The sequence below is a fragment of the Hemitrygon akajei genome, chromosome 7 (assembly GCF_048418815.1).
Source record: "Hemitrygon akajei chromosome 7, sHemAka1.3, whole genome shotgun sequence".
Classification (NCBI taxonomy): domain Eukaryota; kingdom Metazoa; phylum Chordata; class Chondrichthyes; order Myliobatiformes; family Dasyatidae; genus Hemitrygon; species Hemitrygon akajei.
The window spans coordinates 71,636,549-71,660,034 of NC_133130.1; the positions used below are offsets into that span (position 1 = coordinate 71,636,549).

At 39.6% G+C, this 23,486-nt stretch overlaps 1 protein-coding gene across 6 annotated transcripts in view; it reads left to right on the forward strand.

The window, feature by feature from the left end:
• The window catches only part of LOC140730557 (uncharacterized), a 45,816-nt gene that overhangs the window by 6,250 nt on the left and 16,080 nt on the right, over positions 1-23,486 (forward strand). For 2 of the 6 annotated variants that reach the window (XM_073051184.1, XM_073051187.1), the window contains exons 1-8: positions 6,800-6,947; positions 9,379-9,415; positions 14,649-14,699; positions 17,749-17,849; positions 17,920-17,981; positions 18,595-18,755; positions 18,924-19,076; positions 21,700-23,271. In XM_073051184.1, the coding sequence (XP_072907285.1) occupies positions 6,816-6,947; positions 9,379-9,415; positions 14,649-14,699; positions 17,749-17,849; positions 17,920-17,981; positions 18,595-18,755; positions 18,924-19,076; positions 21,700-23,271 (2,269 nt within the window). In that variant the 5' untranslated portion in view covers positions 6,800-6,815. Of the gene's footprint in view, positions 1-6,799; positions 6,948-9,378; positions 9,416-14,648; positions 14,700-17,748; positions 17,850-17,919; positions 17,982-18,391; positions 19,077-21,699; positions 23,272-23,486 lie in introns of those variants that run through there. The other 4 variants (XM_073051185.1, XM_073051186.1, XM_073051188.1 and 1 more) reach the window with 4 other exon arrangements.

Below are 23,486 nucleotides of genomic sequence, written 5' to 3' on the forward strand. Positions count from 1 at the left end.
AGTCCTTGTGTAGAACACTCTGAAGGTAACACCAATAATGACAGAAGTGCCAGCTTCAAAGTTCATTATAATATTTATTTAGGGACACTTTATACCTACTTAATAGATGCTCGTAGTCATTGAAAAACATGTAGTCTTTTACATGGGAGGCCTCTATAGTAAGAAGCAATAGCACATTTTTGTCATTTCTCAATCTCTTTGAATTAGCCTTTGATACTTGTAAGGTGAACAAAGTCACTGGAAAGACCCTGAAGCGAATGGATATAGAAGTGTTTTATTCAACAAAAACGAGCAGCAGGCATCATATTAAGACCCTCTTGGAGGAAGAGGCCTCCTGACCCTATATTACATGACATTTTTATGTGCTAAAAATCAAAGGTAACAGCAGGACAATTCTATAGTTACAATGTATCTACAATACTTCCTTTGAATTATATATAGTTTTCACACACCTCCTTCTTCACATCCACACTCCTGACTCCAAAAATGAATGTTAATCAGTGTTGTTTGGTTTGCAAACAACTCCAATCTACAGCTCCAGGAAAGGAATTGTTCAGTACTGCATTTTAGACTCAATGTACATGTCTGAAGATTTGTTGCTGGTGAAATTAGTATTTACTATATACCCCAAATGCCCTAACAATACTAACCTCAGCATTCTTCCCCACTTCCATTTTTATTTCATTCATTCATTCATTCATTTCTGTTTCATTTCTCTGGAAGTAGTTGACAATTCCTTAGTCTTCAGAGAAGACGAAGATGGAATGTTTTCTTAAGCAATTGATGGATGACCCTAGAATACAATAGGGTCTTTTAAGAGACTCCTGGATAGGTACATGGAGCTTAGACAAATAGAGGGCTATGGGTAAGCCTAGTAATTTCTAAAGTAAGTACATATTCGGCACAGCATTGTGGGCCAAAAGGCCTGTATTTTGCTGTAGGTTTTCTACGTTTCTGTATGTTAACTTGCAGGTTGGGTCTGTGGTGAGGAAGGCAAATGCCATGATGCATTAATTTCAAGAGGTCTAGACTACAAGAGCAAGGATGTGATGCTGTGGCTTTATAAGGCACTGGTGAGGCCTCACCTTGAGTATTGTGAACAGTTTTTGTCCCCTCATCTTAGAAAAGATGTGCTGGTGTTGGAGAGAGTCCAGAGGAGGTTCGCAAGGATGACTCCAGAAATGAAAGTGTTATCGTACGAGGAATGTTTGATGGCTCTGGGTCTGTACTCGCTGGAATTCATAAGGAGGAGGGGGGCATCTCATTGAAACCTTTCAAATGTAGAAAGGCCTACACAGAGTAGATGTAGAAAGAATTTTTCCCATGGTGCGAGAGTCTAGGACAAGAGGGCACAGCCTCAGGATAGAGGGGCATCCTTTCAAAACAGAGATGCAGAGAAACTTCTTTAGCCAAAGGGTGGTTAATTTGTGGAATTTGTTGCCACATGCAGCTGTGGAGGCCAGGTCTTTAGGTGTATTTAAGGCAGAGATTGATAGGCTCTTGATTGGACATGGCATCAAAGGTTACGGGGAGAAGGCTGGCAACTGGGTTTGAGGAGGAGATAGAAAAAAAGGATCAGCCATGATTGAATGCTAGAGCAGACTCAATGGGCCAGATGGCCTAATTCTGTTCCTATGTCTTATGGTCTTACCCCTTCATTGAAATGTTCCCACAACCTATGGACTCACTTTCAAGGACTCTTCATCTCATATTATCAATATTTATTGCTTATTTATTTTTGACTATTATTTCTTTATTTTTGTACTAGCAATTTGTTGTCTTTTGCACACTGGTTGAAAGCGGTCTTCCATTGATTCTCTTCTGGTTATTATTCTATTATGGATTTATTGAGTATGCTCACAAGAAAATGAATCCCAGGGTTGTATATGGTGACATAGAACATAGAATAGTACAGCACATTACAGGCCCTTCGGCCCACAATGTTGTGCCGACCCTCAAACCCTGCCTCCCATATAACCCCCCCACCTTAAATTCCTCCATATACCTGTCTAGTAATCTCTTAAACTTCACTAGTGTTTCTGCCTCCACCATTGACTCAGGCAGTGAATTCCACGCACCAACCACTCTCTGAGTGAAAAACCTTCCTCTAATATCCCCCTTGAACTTCCCTCCCCTTACCTTAAAGCCATGTCCTCTTGTACTGAGCAGTGGTGCCCTAGGGAAGAGGCACTGGCTGTCCACTCTGTCTATTCCTCTTAATATCTTGTACACCTTTATCATGTTTCCTCTCATCCTCCTTCTCTCCAAAGAGTAAAGCCCTAGCTCCCTTAATCTCTGATCATAATCCATACTCTCTAAACCAGGCAGCATCCTGACACACATGTACTTTGATAATAAATTTAGTTTGAACTTTGAACTTAATTCTCATTCTTGCTTAAAGTACAAAATAGTAAGTTTTCCATCATTTCAGTTGGGAAACGAAGATTTTTCATGAGGGTTTTCCTTGAATATACTGTATTTCCTTCTTTCCATTCTCTGGTTTGCACTGTATAACAGTTTCACAGATTTCCATGGCTAATGTGCCACTGCTTGGGCCTGTTTCCACAGCCTCTTATGCTCTACTTTGTAGTTAAGGACTACTACTGGTTTTACTAACCTGTGTCGAGACCCTTGAATCCATGCCAGTGCTGGATGCAACCTTCTGAAGATGCATAATCCCTTGCTCCCCCTGTCCCAGGCAGTGGTACAAAATTGGCCACAACTGATTGGAGCACAGATGTAGAGGAATCTGCACAGACTGATTATCAATTACATACAACTTTCTGCTGAAGGAAAGACTTTGAGGGCCCAACCCTCCAAGGAAACTATCTATATTGGGAATCTGGTAGGGAATTTGACATACATCAAAGAGGGTTCACAATCAATTGTTGCATGGTTCTGGCATATGATAGCAGTGGTTCTGCAGTGTCTGGGACCTCTGTGGTACTTCATCCAAGACTCTGGTCCATTTCTCCCTGAGAGATTGCTCACACACTCACATCCACGCACACTGACCTGTATAACGAAAAGTCAGTGTGCTTCAATGCTCTTGTTCAGTTGAATGTTTTAAAGATGTTCTTCATGGTTCTTTCAAATACCCTATCATGTACTCTCACAGTGACAAGCACCATGACAGAGCAAGGACACTGATTAAGAACATAAGAAATAGGAGCAGGAGTAGGCCATCTGGCCAGTTGAGCCTGCTCTGCCATTCAATAAAATCATGGCTGATCTGGCCATGGACTCATCTCCACCTATCTGCTTTTTCCCCGTAATCTTTAATTCCCCAACTATACAAACATCTATCCAACCTTGTCTTAAATATATTTGCTGAGGTAGCCTCCACTGCTTCCCTGGGCAGAGAATTCCACAGATTCACCACTCTCTGGGAAAAGCAGTTCCTCCTCATCTCTGTCCTAAATCTACTCCCCTGAATCTTGAGGCCATGTCCCCTGCAAGGCTATGTTTGTGAGGAACATTGGTGAAATGCTGAGTATGATGGGGAGAGGGATAAGAAATTGGTTGTGGAGTGATAAAAGATGCAGAGGTGCCAAAGCCAGGATTTCAGAGCTCAGGTATAGTTACTGGTAGCAAAACATCAGCACTTCATGTAGTTATTGAAGGTAATTTGTTTGCAGGATTTTCTGGAAATGATCATCAAACACATCTACAGTATGCACTGCACACCTCCATAGAATATAAAAAGCGTCTGCATTCATCTTACATTCAGCTTGTAAGCCCATCAGCTTACAAAAACTTTACTGTTAATAATTATCACAGCAGATTTCAATTCAATTTTTGATTTTTTTGTGAATTCCTTTACTATAATCAGGTCCTCTGTTCTTTAACACAGTAGAGTGGATGTTAAAGATCTCTTTAAAGAGAAATCACTATACAGTTTGCTAGCTTTTGGAATGGATCAACAGATTTCAGTCTTTTTGCTGGAGGTATTCTGCTGGTCAGATGCTTTGATGATTCATCATACTGATGGAAACCTGTCAGAATCAGGTCAATGTCACCTGCATATGTCCTGAAATTTGTTGTTACGTGGCAGCAGTGCAATGCAATACATAATAATAATAACTGGAAATTACAGTCAGTACGTATACACTTTAAGGTAAGTAGTGTAAAAAGAGAAATAAAAATAGTGTTCATGAGCTCCTTGCCCATTCAGAAATCTGATGGCGGAGGGGAAGAAGCTATAACTAAATTGTTGTGTGTGTGCCTTCAGACTGCTGATGGTAGCAATGAGAAGAGCACACATCCTGGATGCCCATGATGGACTGACTGAGTTTACAACTTCCTGCAGCCTATATTGATCCCATGCAATGCACCCCCCCCACCCCCAGCCAGAGGGTGATGCAGACAGTTAGAAAGCTCTCCACAGTACATTTGCAGAAATTTGAGTGTCTTTGCTGACAGAGCAAATCTCTTCAAACTCCCTATGAAATATATCTGCTGTCTCTAGTGCCTTCTTTATAACTGCACCAATAATTGGGCCCAGGATAGATCCTCAGGAATGTTGACACTCAGGAACTTGAAATTGCTCACACTTTCCACTTCTGATTCCTTGGTGAGGACCATTGTGTGTTCCCTCGTCTTACCCTTTCTGAAGTGCACTATCAATTCTTCAGTCTCACTGATGTTGAGTGCAAGGTTGTTGCTGCAAAACCACTCGACTAGCTAATCAATCCTGCTCCTGTACGCCTTCTCGTCAGCATCTGAAATTCTGCCAACAATAGTTGTGTTGCTAGCAAGTTTATAGATACCATTTGAGCTGTACCTAGCCACAGAGTCATTGGTGTACAGAGAGAGGAACAGTGAGCTAAGCACACATCCTTGAGGTGCGTCAGTGTTGATTGTCAGCAAGGTGGAGATGTTATTTCTGATCTGCACAGACTGTGGTCTTCTGAGGTTCCAGTTGCAGAGAGAGGTACAGAGGCTCAAGTTTTGGAACTTCTCAATCAGAACTACAGGAGTTAAATGCTGAGCTATAGTCAATAAACAGCAGTCAGACATAACTATTAATATTATCCAGGTAATCCAAGGCCACATGAAGAGCCAATGAGATTGCTTCTGCTCTAGACCTATTGTGGCAATAGGCAAATTGCAGTGGGTCCTGGTCCTTGTTTAGGCAGGAGTTGATCCTCGCCATAACCGACCTCTCAAAGGACTTCACCACTATAGATGTGAGCACTACTGGACATTAGTTGTTAAAGCAGTTTACCTGCTCTTTTCGGCACTAGTATGATTGTTGCCCTTTTGAAGCAGGTGGGAACTTCCAATGTGGCCATTGAACGATGGACTGAAAATGTCTTTGAACATCAGCTGGTTAGCACAGTTTTTCAGAGCCCTACCAGGTACACCATCTGTTCCCTAGCAAAGGTTTACCCTCTTGAAAGATGTTCTGACATTGGCCTCTGAGACAGAGATCACTGGGTCACTGGATGCTGCAGGGATCCTCATAGCTGTAGTTCTGTTCTCCCTTTGAAAGTGTGCATAAATGGCTTTGAGCTCATTTGTGAGTGAAGCAACAATGCCATTCATCATGTTAGGTTCATTTTATACGAAGGCTTGAAACCCTGTCAGAGTTGATGTGCATCTGATTCTACCACTAACCTCAATCAAAATTGTTCTTTTGCTCTTGAGATAGCCCTCCATATGTTCTACCTGACCACCTTGTGTATTCCTGGATCACCAGACTTGAATGCCTCAGAACACTGCTTTTGATTCAGGGTCTACAGTCCGCTCCCCTGGGCACACACTCATCTGCATAGGTTTTAATGAAGTTAGTTACAGCTGTGGCGTATTTATCCAGCCTTGAAGATGAATCCCTGAATACTGTCCAGTCCACCGACTGAAAGCAGTCCTGTATCAAACATCAAGGTAAATTTTAAGTATGACAAACAGCATGTTTCCAGCTTTTACACCCCAAACAAGTGCAGGTATATTCTCTCCATGCAAACAGAACTGCTGTTGTGTTTCTTTCTCTTCCAGTTTAACGTGACCCCCATGCCTTTTCTTTATCCACATGTTCTCCCTGGAGAGGGAGCATGTGGATTTGCTGCAATAATGGAGGCCTTCCACAGTCAGTGGGCAGGTTGGGATCTCGTGTGTGTGCATTGTCCTCAGAATGAGAATATGTAATTTGCACATCTGCTTTCTTGGGTTGCTGATACCGAAGAAGCAGACAAGGCTTCAATGACATCTGGCTCGGTCCATTCTTGCAGCTGCCGAGGAAGGAGATGTCGGAGCCAGCTGTATGCTGCTGGATTGGAGGTCAGCCCCTCCCATCAACGCTGCTTCCCAGTGTTCGCTCCCATGATTGCCTTTGTCTGTAGCTGCACTACGTGATAATAGGAACCGCTCTGGGCTGTTCTTGCAGAGCTGTGGCTCCAGGACAACATCCACTCACCATCAATCTACAGACCACAACACTCAGGGACTTGGCTACATTATTCTCAATTTTTAAAGTATGTTTTTCTTGCTATCCCAATTGACGTGTTATATTTGCTGTGTGCTTTGTGTAGCTGTTGGTTCTGTGCTTTGCACCTTGGCCCCAGAGGAACGGTGTTTTGTTGACTGTATTCATTTGCATGGTTGAATGACAATTAAACCTGAACTTTGACTTAAGCCTCTCTTCAGGCAATGAGGAGTTAAACATTGAATTGTTTTTAATTGGCATTCCTCTAAATTAGTTCCTGCTGACTGATCTCATTTATCAATTAGTCAAATCATAATTGGGAAAACAATTATATAAACCAGTTCAGTGGTGTGAAATGTCACCTTGAGCCTTGTAGTTTTCAACTGCTGGGATGGGCAGTTTGGCTTGTTCTATTTTCAGTTTGTTTGTGTTTTGTGTAGTTGTTTCCAAGTCTGTGGCTGATCCTGGTCCTAAGTGGCAAAATGAAAATACTGCAACAGAAAGCAGAATGTCTCCTGTGGAAGTGAGTTGGTCTCTTTTAAACCCTTCTAATGATATAAAGATCAGTTATTAATGAAAAGGAATTGTGTCAATACTTGAATCTAATGGTAGAAAGTATTAACAAAGCATGAACTAATTTTATAAGTGTATTTTATTGAACAAATATGTGTTCATTTTACTTTGTTGAAAGAATAGAAAAGCAGAATAAGTGTTTAAATGCAGACTGTTTAAGGGGATGTCTATGTATTTATACACAAAATGAAAGTATGTAGATACCACAATCAATAGGAAGGGACTCGGAATGTTGGCCTTGATACTTCACAGGTGATGAAGCAGTAAACTCAAATATTTGAGGCAAACTTACAAGGAACTTGTGAGATAACATATTGGGATTGTTAGTGTTTTGGTTGCTTAGTTGAATAAGGATGTGTTTGTTTTCTGAGGTGGAATAAAGTTTAATATATTGGTTCCTGCAACGTAGTTGGTGCTTGGAGATGAACATTGAACATGTTAGGAATATTTAAATTGAAGATCTTAAATTAAAAATCTTCTATGAGTTTCTATTGTCTTCAAATTTCATTGTATTTGTTCTAGAGATGTTAGTTTTGCATTGATTTATATGCAGTTGTGGACCTGATGTCCACAACTGAAGAAAAAAATTCAGAAGGAATCCATCTTGGAATAAACTGATTTAATTTTTGTACAAGATGCCATTCTTGATACAATTAGTGCAAAAATATTCTGCTAATATTTCTGAACGCTTTTTCTCACTTTCTGCAGTTTTTAAAAAGAGCCTATGCAGATGAAAGTGGGCTAATTGTGACACCTTTTTGTCTCTTTAACATTGCATGGAATATGAATGTCAGTGATTGGAGTTTTTGGGTTTGTACGGAAGGGTGCAGGGGTCAGCAATGATATAAAGTTTATATGAAGTCCTGCCTACGTTTCCATCTATTGAGTAATTGCAATGAAGAGGATGGAATTTCTTTGAGCTTTGCTGTTTAGAATTTGTGTTAATGGTATTTAAGAAATCTTAAAGAAAATTAAGCTTTTGGTTTGTAACTTTGAAAGTCGGGGTAAGCTGTGGTTGTGTAGAATCTTGTTTAGATCATATTGGAATATTGTGCAGGCTCTGGTATTGATCTATTAAAGTCGGGGGGGAATTAGAGAAATGAATATTTGCATGGATAGCAATACTCATGCATGTGTTAGGAAAATTTGTAATTGGTTAAGTCTTCCATTTAGAAGGTAGGCCAAGAGGACCTGAAAGTAGATGAAGGGTTTCAGATATCGTATTCTTGGTGTGCATGGGCAAAGGGCCATTACTAACTCCACCAAACAATTGTATGAAACGCTTGACTCAAATGGCAAGTATGTGGATCTCTTATCTGAAGGTTGTGGGACAGAGTGAAGGAAATGAGCACAGGAAGAGATGTGTGGATACTAATACTAGTATTGACCAACTGAAGTGACATGACTCGTTTGTTATGTTGGCTTTGATTAAGTAGTCCCACATTGTTGAAGCATGATTAATATCCCAATATCAGATTTTTAATTTTTTTGACCAGCTATTGAATTTAAAGGTACTAATTGGGTTAAATAGTATCTGGAGATGGAAATAGAGCTGATGATTTTTCATTAGAACTGAAGAAAACTTCAATCAAACTTTGTGGGTTACAGAGCAGCGGAGGGCAGAACATAGCAATGTTCTGTAAATGGTTGAAGACCCAAAAACTGAGTGACAGAAATGAAAGTGGTGTAGACTTGTTAAAACATAACTTTTGTGTTTCAGTATGTCCCATTTGAACAGCTATTGACATTTTAAAAAAAAGTACACATTCCCTGCATCAAAACACAAGTATTGCGTAATAAAAAGATGGACTGAAATTTGGTTTCATTGTTTTCAATTTGCAATGGTTTTGGATAACATTGATAGAATGGAAGCCTGAGGGGTAAATGTAACTGTTTCAGTAGAGTTTTGGACTGTGGACTGCAACAAATTAGTTTACAACTGTCATTGGGGCATTTAGGTGCCAACATTGCTTCTTGTGAGTTTTTGACAATAATGAAGTGGTTTAGACATAAGACCTTTAGTGCTATTGGTGTTGGACAGTGATTGCGGTCCACGTGGTGTGGTATGTATGCTTTTGAAGTAGTTTCAGATATGCGCTTTCTTGTACTGTCAATTAAATTAGAAATGATTACCTTTAATCTGCTGCAAGTTAAAATGTTGTTTTCAAATCTATCTGGTGAATTTAACTGTAAATTAAATGCTAGAAATGCTCATGAATACCTATGGAGAAAAATTGGTCCTGAAAAGTCAACCGTAACACTTCATAAGAATTTATGTCTCCATGGAGGTGTTAACATTGTGAAATTAAGATAATCTAATTTAATGTTGTATTGATGCAATTTTAAGTTTATAGAATTGATTTTTAACTTTTTTTATTCAGGGATTTTTGAACAATTGGACTGCAAAACCAAGCCATGGTAAGAGTTTAATGGGATTTCTAATCTTTAATGTGATTTTCCCAGTTTAGTTGTTTCCTGAGTGGAAAATCTCAATTTGTTCCCCTTGGACTGTTCAGTTTGGTTGATCCTAGGCTTGCGCCTCCATTGCTGTTGCTGGGCACTCTGTGGGGCTCCGACTCCTATCAGAAATAGGAGTTTTGCTTCTAATCTTTGCTCTGAGATGAACCTTTGTTTTTGTTTGGGAGAAAGAGTTCAACTGTCAAAGCATACGTAGTGACGCCGGTATTTCCGGAGCATAGATTCATGGTAATGATGGTCTTGCACTCGATGTTGGTGACTGCACCCGCGATCACTTCATCTAGTGAAACTCTCAGCACCCTGTGTAACTCCTCATACATTAGACCCAAAAATCCATTTGATGCCACCACAGGGAGTGGATGGTCTTTGGTTACGCCTTGATGTTTGTCTCTAACTTTGTGCAGCATTTTGTCGTCTTTCCCTCTGCCAGACATGTTGCCTCACTCAAGTCATTGCTGAATCCTATAGACTGGTGAGACTATAATCTGATGGGTCTTGGGTAAATGTAGGAAAGCTATTGGAGATGATTCTGGAAGATGTGAATTGGTATTTGGGAAAACTATGATCTAATTGGGGACAGTCAGCATGGCTTTGGAGGGGAGGTAAGTGCCTTGCATCTTCATTTGAGCTTTTTGAGGAGGTGGCAAATGTGATTGAAGATAAAAAGTTTGCAGATGTTACCAAGCTTCATTTTGTGAAAACCATGGAAGATTACCAAAGTAAACATCAGGATATAAACCAGCTGCAGATATGGGTGGAGAAATGGCAGATGGTGTTTAAACTGGCCAAGTGTGGTGCTACACTTTGGTACATCAAATGTAAATCACTGCTAATGCCAAAAAAGTGTTGATGAGCAGGTGGGTCTTGGGGTTGGAGTCCACAGCTCCCTAAAAGCACAGGTTAACGGTGTGGTCCATAGGCAATGACACGCTTGCCTTTTAGTCGATGCATTGGGAAGTAATGTAATTTTGTATACTGTACTTGTGTTAAACTGCGTTGGAGTTTTTGCATTGAGCTCTGGCTCTCCCATGAGAGGAAGGATGGGGAGGATTTAGAGGTTGTAGGGTGAAGTGATCACTTTAGCTGGAATTTAAGTACTGGTTTAATGACTTGGCATAATATTGTAGGCTGAACAGTATTCCTGTGCTTTGCTATTCCATGTATTTTGGAGAGCAAAGCAGAAGGTGTTCTGAATGAGGCAAATTAACCATTGTCTGTCCCATGAAATTGAATACACTGGTCCAAACACTTGTAGTACTGCAAGCTCGGTTTTTGATGTGTGACTAGCCATGATTATATTTTGAACATAACTAGCCTGCACAAGCTGATATTTTTTTATTGGTAATGGTAGCTTGATTAAAATATAAATAATAAATTGCTGGAAATGGCCAGCAGCAGCATTTGTGGTGATAAAGACCCAATCTATGCAATACCATCTAATTTTTGTCTTTGTATTGATTTGCACCAATTAACTTCAAGCCAGATGCTGAATATGAGGATCAGATTGTGCCTGAAGGTAACTTGTATTGAAAAATGTTGTTCCTGTGGTTAGCTAGAAAGATTTGTTGGCAAATGCGTAATTGCTCTGGCTACTTGAGGTCCAAAGCTAAGGTACTTTGGACTGTTGAATAAAACGTGATTCCTAACGGACAGCACTAGTGCATTAATGTTGACACATAACAAACATTGAGGTGAATGGATTATCGTTTGTTAGCCTGATTGGTTAATTTATGACCTGCAGATGAATGGGAACCATGAAATGACAATGAAGACATAGGAAAAACAAATTGGCTAGTCCTAGTTGACTAGTATTTTTTTTAACTAGTTAAGGCATTTAGTGTTCAGAATTTGAACTGTTGCAGATTGGATTGTCTCCCAGATGCTTGCAGAGCAGCTGAAAATGTAGATGGGATTTGTTCTTCAGAATAAACTTTATTTGCCATTTACATGCATCAGGAATTTGCTGTGGTGTTGGCACAGCATGCAGCAAAAAATGACATTCAAACTTTGAATCTCCAGCTTCAATTCTTTACAATCATGGATATGGAATAAGTATAATTACCAGCATGTATTTACAATCTAAGCAACACTATAATGTGGTTTAGTGTTTACAGTGCAATGCATAACTGGGGTAATATGGGTGGATGGTGGGAGTTAGCTAGAATGGTTGATCAGATTAACTACGGGGGAGAGAAGGAATTTGTAAGATGGTGTAATTAGAAGCTAATAGCTGCTGTTCAAATAGTGTTGGATAACTTTTTACACCTGCCATATTTGTCTCTCCCTTGATTGTTTATCAAGAGGATGTTGCATATTGGTGGAAAGGGTATAAAAGAGGAATGGGGGTGATGCACCATCAATAACTCACTCTGAGACGTAAGAAGCGAGATATCGGCTTTTATTGACTGGAAGAATGAACAACACTACATCCTGGAGAATGAGGCCGGGCTCAGGCCTCAATCGCCTTTATACAGGGGTCTGTGGGAGGAGCCACAGGAGCAGTCAGCAGGGGGTCTGTGGGAGGAGCCACAGGAGCAGTCCAGACAGGTATATGTAGTTCACCACAGGGGGGTGCTTGGGGGTAGTTTTTGGGCCTTGCCAATGGGCTGGTTTCAAACACCACAGATCAGTGGGAGGGGCTGTATACCTAACTAGTATTGTAATGGTTCTGTCTTAATAAATGATGTTTTGTCATTTGAAGTAGGTAATTGGTATTCGTCTTTCCGCCTGAGTCAGAATGGAAGACCTTTTGTAACAAAACATTTGAAGATGTTGTTGCTTTGCTCTTGAAGTCCAGCACAACCTGTTTGAGTGCAACCATGGAACTTCCTACATCATGAATTGTGTGTGTTTTAATGCTGCCAAAGCTTTCTATTTTGTACTTCATATTTAACATCCTTGCTTGGATATAGGAGGAGAGAAGGGGTTGTCAAGTGATCATGAAAGGAATTCCCTTTCTCTCTGACTGGAAACTTGCCCTGAGTATACTTCTACAAGAGTACAAGATATAAATATGTATTTTTATCAGAAACTATGAGAATCAGAATAAAATGACAATGCATAGGAAATCTGCAGTATTGAGAATCAGTTATTGACATTGGCTTGTAAACAACCTCACACTCATTCACCCCCCCCCCCCCCCCCCAAGGCACTAATGTTGCTAACTTTTCTCTAGGCCAAACTTTCACTTATTAATGGAGGTCGGATTTGTCGAGCACGACAAAGTACAATATCTTTGGTTCCCTCACTGAACTCCGAGCTGTCATGTGTATTGAAATGAATGTATCAAAATGGTTCTGGCTTGTTTTGAATTTGTTACGTACCCTGTAACTGGGTTAACAGACCAGCAGAAATGGAATGATACATTGGTACATTGGAGTCTGGTGGTACTGTAACTAAAGGTGTTTATTAGTAAACTAAGCAATACAGTATCAAAAATGCAAATATACATATGAAACAGGTTAGCAATGACAAACACAAGTGTAGGAATAAGAATCAAAACCAAGCTCTATCAAAGTCTAGGGGTAAATGAATTGTCATAAGAGAATATAGAGTTCAGTTCGTGTTGAGGGTAGTTGTGTTGTATGTTGGAGAGAGAGCGAGCAAGAGATGAGCAGCTGCAGCAGGCAAACCTTCTGTCATCTTGCTGTTCCGTTGTACTGTTGGGGTCACTGATGATGACCCTTCTGTTCCAGGCTAGACCGTTCTTCAGTGATGGACTCGTCACCCAGGCAAGGGCGGACACACACACAAGTCCCCACCGGTCTGTCTTCATCCACCGGTGCTCCGGACCGTTTCTCCAGGCCCCCACCTTCCTGTGGGTGCACAACACTTTCAGTGTCCACTGGTGTGTCTGAGGGTGTCTCCCCAGACCCGTCTTTTATCCCCACTGACGGGGGGTATCAGCCATCCATCAACCCAACATGACCATGTCCATCAAACTAGTCCACTCCCTGCTGTCTCAGCAAGAACATTAACGAGCAAAGAAGTGTCCTTGTAGCAAAAGATTTACCTTTCCATCAGTGAAGAAGCCATAATACTAAATCATCTGTCTCTCTCTTTTCTTCCCCCCCCCCCCCCCCCCCCCCGTGGCAGATGCCTTTACCTCTGTTCTTCATCTCTCATCTCTCTCGCTCTCATCAGCAGCATAGTTTCCCAAGGTGTGGGGGGGGGGGGGTCAGCTCTGGACCCCATTTCCATCTGGCTTGTTCATCACACATAACAAATTGCAAATATTAACACTTTCAAAATGCCGAAATAAATGGATTACTGGGTCCAGCATTTGGTGATTATTGTTGGTTAAAGTTGAGAAATGGCACAGAACAAAAATGGAGTCAATAAAATAAATCCTTTTTCTGCACAAGTATATTTCACTGCAAAACGCAAGGCAGTTTTATCTTGGGGGCAGTTCTCAAGCCATTCCTTACTGATGTGAGTGAAACTAACCTCCTAGAAAGGCATCTTTTGTCGTTAATACAGTCAGAGGGTAGGTCTGAATCCAATAGACTTCCACAATTATTCCTGTCATCATTTCTGGCTGCCCAAATTTAAAAACTAAAGGCAAATGTTAAGTTGTGAAAGTAATTACTTGCTCAGACACAGAATTCTTGCCCTTTATGAATCTTTCCGACTAGTATTTGGTAAAGTACCTGCAGAATGACTAATGTCATTTTCATTTCTTCACAGTAAGGCTAAATTCAGTTTTCAATCAAGTGCTTGTGGAGGTAAACTTGTGTTTTTAGATTTGGACATGTCTAAAGTGTAACTTTTGATACCTTGTTCACACTACCAGTAAGTGTGAAACATGACAAATGGTCATTTTACAACACTAAATTGTGCCTTTCTATATTCCTGTAATGTGTTGAGTTAGCTCTAATTGTGATGTTAACAATGTGAGCTTTTAACTGCCTTCTGAAATGGCTCGGTAAGTATCTAGTCCTCTGAGAGGAGAAATAAACTGAGCTATGTCATTTTGATCTTTGAGTCTGACTGCTCTTAATGCACTTTATTTGCTTTGTCATTGTGCAGTAATTTATTTTTGATTCAATGTAACAATCTGGAAAACTTAATTTTGCTTTTTAAATGGCAGTGCCACATCTTGGCAGAATAATGTTTTGTCATGGTAACGGTCTAAACTCTGCATTAAGTATTGTCTGAAATGGTTCTTTTACAGATGGAGAGATTGCTCATGAATTATCAGATCCACCGAAAGTGTACCCTAGAGGTAAATGGATGGAATATCAGATAGTCTGCAATATTGTAGCGGTCTCTAAGATTTTTACAGGATACATGGTTGTCAAAATATTGGTCCAAATCTTAAATTGGGAGTGATGATATTGATGGCAAATTGTGAAACTGAATTCAATGAATCAACTTGTTTGTAGATAAATAACAAAATAATTGTTCCTATTTACAAGCAAGGGAAGTGCTGGTGGAACACAGATCATGCAGAATTTGTGGAGGGAAATGGACAGTTGACATTTGAGGTCATGGCCCTCCCTCTGCACTGAAAGAGGTGAGACGAAGGGCAAGTGTGGGACAAGAGCTGATAACTGAAAGGTGATTCCAGGTGAGCTGGGAGGTGATGGGCAGATGGAGGAGGGAGGAGTGGAAATAGAAACAAGCTGTAAGGTAATTGGAGAGAAAGTACAGGGGGAAGTGGGTAACCTGAAACTGGAGAACTGATGTTTTTGTCATAGCTTTTTAGATATGAACTCGAGCTGTCTGCCTAATCCAAAAATACTGGAATTGTGGAGTGTGGTCAGTTCTTAAAAACATCTGAATGACTTTGTCCATCTTGTCTGATTCAATAATAGACCATGTAGGAGCAGAATTGGGCCATTTGGCCCAATGTGTCTGCTCCACCATTTCATCATGGCTGATCAAATTTCCCCTCGGCCCCAATCTCCTGCCTTTTCCCAATATCCCTTCATGCCTTCATTCATTCCCAAGATCACTTCAGAATCTATCAACCTCTGCCTTAAATATTCATAGACTTGGCCTCCACAGCTGCCTGTAGCAAAAAATTCCACAGATTCACCATTCTCTGGCTAAAAGAAGTTCTTCATCTGTTCTAGACTCGTCTGTTTTGAGGCTGTGTCCAGAGGTGTTACTCTTCCACCATAGGGAAATCCTCTCTCTATCCACTCTATCAAGGCCTTGTACCATTTGATAAGTTTCAGTGAGATCACATCTTGGTCTTCTGAATTCTAGTGAATATAGGCCCAGAGCCATCAAATACTCTTCATATTTCAAGCCATTCAATCCTGGAATCATTTTTGTGAACCTCTGAGTTGTAGCTCTCGGGTTTCGCCGGCAGCATTAGTCTAGGGAAGACTGTCTCCGGCTCTGCCAAACATGTGAAATCTGAGGTGCAAAACCTCTTGTGTGGATGCTGCGTTATGTGTTACCCTGTTAAAAATGAGTACCATGAATTAATAAGACAGTACACCATGTGCAATTAATGATTTAGCTTTATAATTAATTTGACTAGAGGGTTAGTATAAAAAAAGAGCCCATTTTAATGGAACAGTCTAATGTGCACGTTGGAGCTCAGTCTCCCATCCATTAGTCCTCCACCGTCATTCCCCCCGGGGACTTCATTCACTCTCGGCCCCACTCCAAGTCCACTCTGTCCTGTGGTCTATGACCTCCCCTTTCTCACATCTTCTCCATCTCTCGCTGAACAAAAGACCTAGAACACCTTGCTCTTAGGCAGATAAGGAAAAAAGCACTCCCTTCATTGGAAAGCACACATTCCAAAGCCTCTGTTATTTCTCGTCATAACTCGGACACTGCTGCTTCAGAAAAACCATTGCAGTAGCAGTGAAACCTTTCCCAGGTTGTTACAGAACCATCTCCGGTTTTAGCACATCCTAAGATTAAGGGGCACAAACCTGCTCACAATACTCCAATTGAGACTGCAGTGCTTTAAGTTTTAACATTATTGTTTTATATTCTAGTCCTCTGAAATGAATGCTAAGAATGCATTTGCTTTTGTCACCAGACTTAACTGCAACTTAACCTTTAGGGAGTCCTACACATGAACTCCCAAGTCCCTTTGTGCCTCAGATTTTTGTATTTTCTTTCCATTTAGAAAATTGTCAACCCTTTCATTTCTTTTACAAAAGTGCATGGCCATACACATCCCGACACTGTAATCCATCTGATAGTTTTTTGCCCATTCTCCTAAGAAGTCCTTCTGTAGCCCCTTTATTTCCTCAAAACTACCTGCCCCTCCAGCTATATTTGTATTGTCTGAAAAGTTTGCAACAAAGCTATCAATTCCATCATTCAAATCATTGACATGTAATGTAAAAAGAATCTATCCCAACAGAGACCCCTGTGGAACACAACTAGTTTCTGGCAGTTAGCCAGCGAAGGCTATTTATTGCCACTATGTGCCTCCTGAAAATCAGCCACTGCTTTCTTTATCCATACTAGTATCTTTCCTGTACAACCATGGGCTCAAGCTTGTTCAGCAGCCTTGTGTGGCACCTTGTCAAAGACCACCTGAAAATCAAAGTAAAATAGATGAGTATTGCAGAAACCCAAGTGTGAAGACTAGTTTTTAAAGAGTAAAATAAAACTGCAATCCATTTACTACAGAACATAAACATCAATACATAATTCTAATGGTCCAGTTTTATTCTCTACCTGTCCTGTGATCATGAATTGGCCCAATTAATCTTGCTCAATATGGCTATATGAGGAATATTGCCAATAGATCAGGTCCAAAAACTAGCTCTGCCAACACTTCTGGGAAGAATGAAGGGTAAAACACTTGTCTGAGATGCCATTAGGGATCTGACCCAATTGTGAGAATAAATTTGGTTTGGGGTTGCCTTTCATTAGAGGAAAAAATTGTAATCTAAAGCCCAACAATATGAGCAATATGGTTACATTTGTCTACTTGTAACAATTTGATTGAGTAAATAGTTGTTTGAAGAATTTGTATTCCAATGTAAGCAAGAGGCAAATTTGGATTCAAGATGTTGGAAGTCTTTAATAAACCTTCAAGCCGTGGGACATTAGCCTTCACTGAAGTTGAAAGTTAATGTTAGCTGTTGCCTATACAGTCAACAGTGTAATCAGAGCTTTTAATCAAACAACACAAGCAAATTGATAAAAGGAATTTGATATGAAGGCAAAAGAATGAGCTAAGAAAAGATGCCAGCTCTTTGAAAAATTTGGCACTGGCTGAGGACGTTCTGAATGTTTGTTTCTCTTGCAGTATTCATATGGAATATATCTGAATGTATTTCTATCTACAGACAATTTGTTTCAAGTGTCTATTGAAGTAAAGTTTGTTGGTGCAAATTTCAAAGAATTTGAAGGGATGGACAGAAGAATTTCAAGATCGCTCAAAAGGCTGGTGAGTTGTTTACTTGCTGCTGTGCCAAAATCCTTTCTCCTTATTAATTGAATCATTTACTATTTTTCAGCTAATGGAAAAACTTTCAACATTTTCAACATTTAAAGAGTTGTTCCCGCTAACTGTTAAGAGGTAAAATTCAAATGATTTCTATGCATTTTGTAATTTTCACACACTGAGATACTGTGTGGAATAGGCCCTCCTGGTTCTTCATGCTACCCAGCAACCCTTGGCCTAATCGCGGGACAATTTACAGTGACCAATTAATCCACCAACTAGTATGTCTTTGTGCTGTAGGAGGAAGCCCATGCGGTCACAGGGAGAACACAGAAACTTCTTGCAGACAGCAGTGTGGATTGCAAATTGTATTGATCAGTTTATGATTTTAAGAGATTTTGAAATGATTTAAGAATTTCTATACACAGTACTACACAAAGCTGAGTGAAGTTTCATCATGTGCTTGTTTAGCAGAGCAATTTGAAGTCCACAATGCTTAATTGGAGTTGCTTAGTATTTGCCTGATCAGTTTTCATCCTGTATAGGTTCCTTTTTAATTGGATTGATGCTGGGCAGAATTTCACTTGGAGACTGCTGTTTCTCATGGAGCATCAGAAGTTCTGAAACTTGCATAGGGAATTAATTATTGATATCTGTTGTACAAGATGTAAAGTTCACTCTCCAAGAGTTTCCTGATTTTTTTTTTTTCCCCCAATGTGTATTTACTATAATTGTCCTTCAACTTCAGGATTAATGCTCCAGGCTTGCTCTTTGCCTATTGGTTATATTTCAGTCCGGGGCAAGAAAATATCTACATTCCCCTTGAGAATAGGGTGAAGCAACTATTGTCTGAATCTGTGTCTAATTTGCGCTATGGAAAGGCTGTAGTAGTTTTGACATCTGTTGAAGGTAAAAGAAACCTTTCTTAAAATCAATCTTTTAATAAATCTTAATGCAAAAGATTTATTATTTTTGGTGTATGAACTGGTTGAACATTCAAAACAATTGATGGTTGACTTGCAAGTAACTTGAATTTTACCATTTTGAGAATCATTAACTGCTTGATACATCCTACAGATGTGGATGAATGTGTCTCTGGGCTTTCCATGTGTGATCCTGAAGCCAACTGTTTGAATACTTTTGGTTTTTACTCTTGTCAATGTGCCAAGGGATTCAACGACCCATCTTCAATTGCTTCTGGTATCAGCTGTGTCAGGAATGTGAAATCAGGTAGTTATGAATTGGATCTGTGCAAGTTATTATTGCTCTTGGGTTCCTAATGGACATCCTAGCAAGTGAATTCCATTGCTGTGAATTTCTTTTTTGGGGAAATTGATATTAAAATATCATGGCTTCCTACATGGGTTAGGCTTCTGAAGAGCTGGAGTAAGTGTCATAGAATTGTAACTTAAGACAATTTTTAATGCACTTTGAAGATTTTGTATTAACAATAGTTGCCACTTGAAACATCTGTGCCTATTGGAGGCTGTACATGTTAATGTTGAGTAAATATAGACTTTCTCTTTACAGAAGTTGGCGTTATGTCCTCACTTGGTTTACACAAAATCCTAGCTGGTGTTATCACGTGTATAATTTTGATCCTGGCAATAACTTTAACTTTCCTTTTTGTGATGAGTAAAGGGCAAAGTAAAAGAATCTTGTGACTGGAGTTCAGATGACTTGCTCCCAATGGTTGAACCATTTTTCCCTCAAGAAATGAGAAGTGAAGAATTAGTAGTGTTTAAATCTGAAACAAAAAATAGCAGAGTTGTCTTTAAGAAAGTTGAACAAGTTGACGTTGTGGTTGGACATCAACTTGATGGCCCTGAATGTAAATCAGTGCAAAACAATTGATTGTGGAAATTCCATGCTTAAAAAAAGAAAATACACCCCAAACAATGGGGCGGGCTGGTGGGAAAAGCTTGCTATATGCTAATTGGTTTTCCTAACTCATAAATGCATTATATCTTGATGCCTTACAGTAGTGCTTTTGACATTTACTGTTCATGTTCATTTGTGTGTTAACTGTAAAAAAAAAAAAAATCTATAGATGCAAAATTTTGAAGTTGCTACCAATACTGTAAATTGTGTTCTAACTTCCCTCAGATGGTCTTTGATCATAAAACTTTTTAAACATGTTTTCAAACATTATGAAAACTTCATGTGTCAAAAGTCAGAATGTTCTTGACCTGGGTAATGTTGGTATGCTGCAACTGCTAACCTGAGTTGGTGAACATTGGGGAAGAATGGTATCAATGAAGGTTGGTTAATTGCTGATGGTATGGAATAATTTCACTGGTTTTGATCCTGTAACAATCAAGAGGTAGTGTTGAACTTTGGATATATGTGCTTTTGAGTTGGTTTTCAACATAACAAAGCTCAATAATGCATCCAGGAGGCTGAGAGCCAGAAAATCTTCTGTGGGCATGTCTTGAACCAATTCATTGTGATTTTTTTTTTTTTTTTTTTAAAACAATTGAATATAATGTTGAATACATTCCTGTTCAGATTGGGAATTCTTGTATTAACAATTCCAAATGTTAATTTTCAAAATGTATTTCTGGAAATGAAAATAAATTGCATTCATCAAAAGACTTGTTTGTTTTTGCTTCTGAGTCATCCAATTCTGTCCTGGAGTATGGGTTTTGTTAATCCAAGTATTTATCATTATTGCCTGCAGTGAGAGTACTTGCATTTCTAAGTCAGTTCTTTATATGGGTCTCATGTGAGGTAAATTCAATATTTGAGTTGATTTACTGAGTCGCAACTCTTCTGCTAATTTGTTTTTCATAATTTAATATTCTACTTGTGATATTATCCAATAAGGAATTTGCTATCCTGGCAGTCGCTAGTTTTAAAAGCTCATCTGTACGCACTATAATAACTTTTCAAGGCATGGAAAAGTAACTATTTTGTAGATAATTTGGTTCAAGTCCAGTTTTCACTGCAACCTACAGCAAATACATGAATATTAACTGGCCAGTTTAGAATTTGTCAAAGCCTGTACTATGAAAGAACTAGGACTGTCTTTAAGAAGAGCAAGTTCTCATGACCAACATGAAAAACAATTCCATTCTCCTTCTCTGCTGTTATCGGTATTATCAGATGTCTATTCTCAATTTTTTAAAATTATTGCTGCACTTAAAATCTATAAAGAAATTTTAAGATGAATTGTACTCCTCACAGGCTCATGAGAATTTATAAACTTGTAAATTTTTTCATTCTATTCAGTTTTAATGGATGTCATTTGGTGAGTGAAAACAGGCCTGGAGAAATAAGTGGTCTATTTAACTTGTCTGTGGTAAAACTGACTACGCTAAAGGTTCTCGGGTGACTGATTCTTACAACTTGCTGTAGATCTATAACGAGAGGAGGAGATACTTCCATACTTTTGATATCCTTGATAACAAGTTACAGATGCATTATCTTGCTCAGTAAAGTCTTGCGGTTTTGCAGCGAATCTTGTAAATGGCAGGCACTATAATTACCTATGGTATAGTATTTAGCTTGAAAATACATCAGCCCCATCTGTCTCAATCCAAAGTTCTATTTTTGTAGATGTTGGCTAGTGTGCTGTTAATAGCCTCGAACTTGGTTGTACTTTCTGGGTTTTTGGAGATTAGCTGCATCATGCTAGCCTTCTCCATACAATCACAATGTTGATCTTGAGCTGTTGTTGGGAAAAGTCCAGAAATATTTACATTTAGCCCAGATTGAACATTTGTGGAGCTGTTAGTGACAAGTTTAGTGGGGGTGGGGACCTGCTAATTAACTAGAATCTCCACAATTATCGCTCAAGTTGAAATTTTTAGAAAAAGTATAATGTACATCTTGATTTTTTTTTTCATTTCAGAAATAGAAAGGCTTTCTCAATTCATCTCTGCATTGAAGAACTGTTACATGACCATTGAGGGAGACTCTGGTAAATGTCTCTCTCCAGTCTACCCTTGTATATTTGAATACAAATGGTGCAACTGGACTGTTGTAGCAAGTCACTGGAAAGGTGTTGTAGTGCAAATACATGGATTCTTGTCACCAGAAGATTGCAACCAGAATAGGGATGAAATTTTCATTTGCATTTCACAACAAATTGTTCAGCAAGTGGCACAAGCCTGTCTCAACAAAACTGAAAACTTTGCCACTAGTGTGTTAGCAGTGTATGCCACCTTTGAGCAGGGAAGCTCAAACCAAGCTGAAAAGTGTTTCCAAGTTGAGCATCACATGTTGAATGAGATTAAGACTTCTAGCCCTTCACTTTATGCTGTACTGATGCTATCTAATTTTGGATTATCCCAGGAAATTAATGTTGCTCCTGACAGTGAAGATGATGAAAAGTCTCACGTGATCCAGCCCAGCAATTTGCTCAGCAGTGAAGCTGCAGAACTGGTATTTCGGAACTGTGAGGGAAGATGGAGTGATGCTCATTTTCAGGTGTTTGCCCAACTAATGGCTAAAAAACACGGAGTTTGGAAATCCACTGAGCAAAGTGATTACTTCCTGGTTTCCAGCCATGGAGTGCAGTTATCTGCTCAACAGCATGCATCAAATTTAGAGCATGTCCATTTGTGGTATTCTCTTTGTGCACAGCTACTCAGTAGGACCTCCAAAAGGCTTCCTTCTGCTCATTCTGAATTCTCCAGTCTACTGAGCCCATCACTTTCCCATGTAGGTTTTCCTGGAAGCACCCCTTCAGAGGAAATGCAATACAGAGGGAATTCTGTGCAGTTAGATGTATTGGGAGGGATCTCAATGGGTCTTGTGAAATCATTTGACCCTGCTGACAGGTGGACGGCACTGGAAAGTAATCTTGTATCTGATGACTGGGTTTCACCTAGCTGGGATGTGTTTGAAAATCTTGAAAGTGGACATTCGGGCTATAAAAGGACATTGCCAGTGGAAACATTACAGACATATAAATACATGCAAACCAAAACTGATCATCAGGAGCCATGGGAGCCTCAGAGTTCAGTGGAAATCATCAATGCTGGAATGAGAGAATCTGAAATGGTCTACTCTGTTAGTCTGGGTCAAATGGTACTCTCTTCATTAACTACCTCATTTCATGACCGTGCGTGGATGAAAACTAAATCCCAAAGTTTATTTGCAGTTGAGGGTGGTTTGCAGACTTTGTATCAAACTGATGAAACAGTGCCATTGATTGCACCAAGCCACGTGTACACATCATTGGAAACAAACCCCAGCGTGGTGACTGAAAATGAACCCAGGAATTCTGAAGTGAAGTGGCTAAAAACACAAATGTTCAGTACCAGGACTTTCATTGAGCCAGTACAGCAGGATACTGAAGCTACTGAGAAAGAGATTGAGAGGACCAGTTTACTTGGTGCTTCACATACAATTAATCCATCTATTTCACATCCACTTGTGTGGATGACATTAGTACCAAAACTTCAGGATGAAGATGTAGGTAAGTGGTGTTGGCAGAATTAAATGTTGGGGGAGTTTATCCAAAGAGGTTTAATCCTTTTGCTGTTCCTAATAGATATTCAGATTTGGTATGATTTTTCCACAATTTTTTTTCCAGCCACAACTTCATTTTCTGTTCTGTAGTGTCCAGCAAAAATGTGGGTAGACCTAGCAAGTCCGACTGGTGGCGCAATCCTAAATTGCTGCAAAATTATT